Raw genomic sequence first — 1,546 nt, 5'->3', positions numbered from 1 at the left:
TTGGTGTCCATCATGCTGGTGTCCATCTGGACCAGGATCTCCCCAGGCTGGTGTCCATCATGCTGATGTCCATCTGGACCAGGGTCCATCCAGACCATCACCCATTGGGCCAACATCCATCTAGACCATGCTCCAACCTTGCCCACACTCATCCAGACCAGGACCAATGAGGCCGGTCCTCACTGCAGAGGTGAGAAGAAGCCACCATCACTCCCAGCACCACCTCACACATCCACCTCCACCAAACTCCCACCAAACCTCCAGCCCCTGGAGATCCTCCAGAGTTTGATGCTCACCTTGAAGCCCCGCCAGGTCTCAATCTCATGGAAGAGCGAGTTGCCAGGACAGTCGGTGTGACCCATCTGCCGGTGACCACGGAGGGTGTAGTTCCGGTGGAGCCGGCCGGTCCGTACGGCGCAGGGCAGGAATCCATCCCGCACCAGGACGATGGTGTCAGGGTCCGGCAAGGTGGTGGAGAAGTCTCCAACATAACCCACGCCGAAGCCTTTGGTGTTGTAGCCTTTGGTGTGGGCACCAACCCAATGCCAACCTCGACCTTGGTAGAGGTACCCATCGGAACCCACCACGAAGCTGCGAGAACCCGATGGGTCAACCGGAGCTGCTCAGAGATGGGTGACGGGGACGGCGGTGGGGTGATGGGGACGTTGGGGGTGGTCTCACCTGTAGCCGATGTCGTCCCAGCCGCGGGTGTCCTGGTGGAAGCGTTGCATGGCGCGCATGGCGCGGGCGCAGGCGGTGAAGGGGCGGCACGGGGCGCTGGGGGTGAAGGTGTGGTGGATGTAGACGGAACCCAACGGAAGGGTCAACGGTTTGGGGGTGCCCCGGTAGGGACGGGCACCCCACATGCAGCGGGGGACGATGGCCGGGCACTCTGTAGGGGAAGGACCGTGGGAAGTTGGGGATGTGGCAGTGTCTCCTTGGGGACATGGAGTATCTGCCTGGCTTGGGGACATCTTGGCTTGGGAGGTGGGAGTGTCCTCCTGGGGTCCCCTCATCTAGGGGATGTGGAGAATCTGCTCAGGGTGTCCCTTGGCTGGGGACATGTGTCCAGGGGACACACCGGTGTCCATCCAGGGGACAAAGCAGTGTCCAGGGACCCATTCTCCAGGGGACATGGTGGTGGCCATCTAGAGGACGTGGTGGTGGCCATCCAGGGACCACCATCTTGGGGACACAGTGGTGTCCCTCCAGGGGACATGGTGTTGTCCATCGAGGGACCACCATCTGAGGGCACACTGGTGTCCATCTAGGGGACTTGGTGGTGGCCAGCCAGGGGCCACCATCTGAGGACATGGTAGTGTCCATCCAGGGGACGTGGTGGTGGCCCTCCAGGGGACATGGTGGTGGCCATCCAGGGGACATGGTGGTGTCCATCCAGCGACCACCATCTGGGGACACCCCAGTGTCCCTCCAGGGGTCATGGTGGTGTCTGATCATGCCAGGCCACATGTCACCAAGTCACCTCTCAGACCTTGCCTCCCCTCCCAGTGCCACCTACACTAGGGTGACACTGGGGACCCCAAGC

General features: G+C 62.0%; 1 protein-coding gene across 1 annotated transcript; it reads right to left on the bottom strand.

Moving 5' to 3' along the window:
* Positions 1 to 296: 296 nt before the first annotated feature.
* LOC104465802 (N-acetylmuramoyl-L-alanine amidase-like) lies at positions 297 to 892 on the bottom strand (the record flags this gene model as incomplete). Its single annotated transcript, XM_010078993.1, has 2 exons — positions 297 to 591; positions 682 to 892. Coding segments are annotated over 2 exons (506 nt in total), but the record flags the coding sequence as incomplete, so codon positions are not given.
* Positions 893 to 1,546: the final 654 nt, after the last annotated feature.

The sequence above is a fragment of the Pterocles gutturalis genome, unplaced genomic scaffold (genome assembly GCF_000699245.1).
Source record: "Pterocles gutturalis isolate BGI_N339 unplaced genomic scaffold, ASM69924v1 scaffold27353, whole genome shotgun sequence".
Lineage (NCBI taxonomy): Eukaryota > Metazoa > Chordata > Aves > Pterocliformes > Pteroclidae > Pterocles > Pterocles gutturalis.
This window is presented reverse-complemented; position numbering and strand designations above follow the sequence as displayed.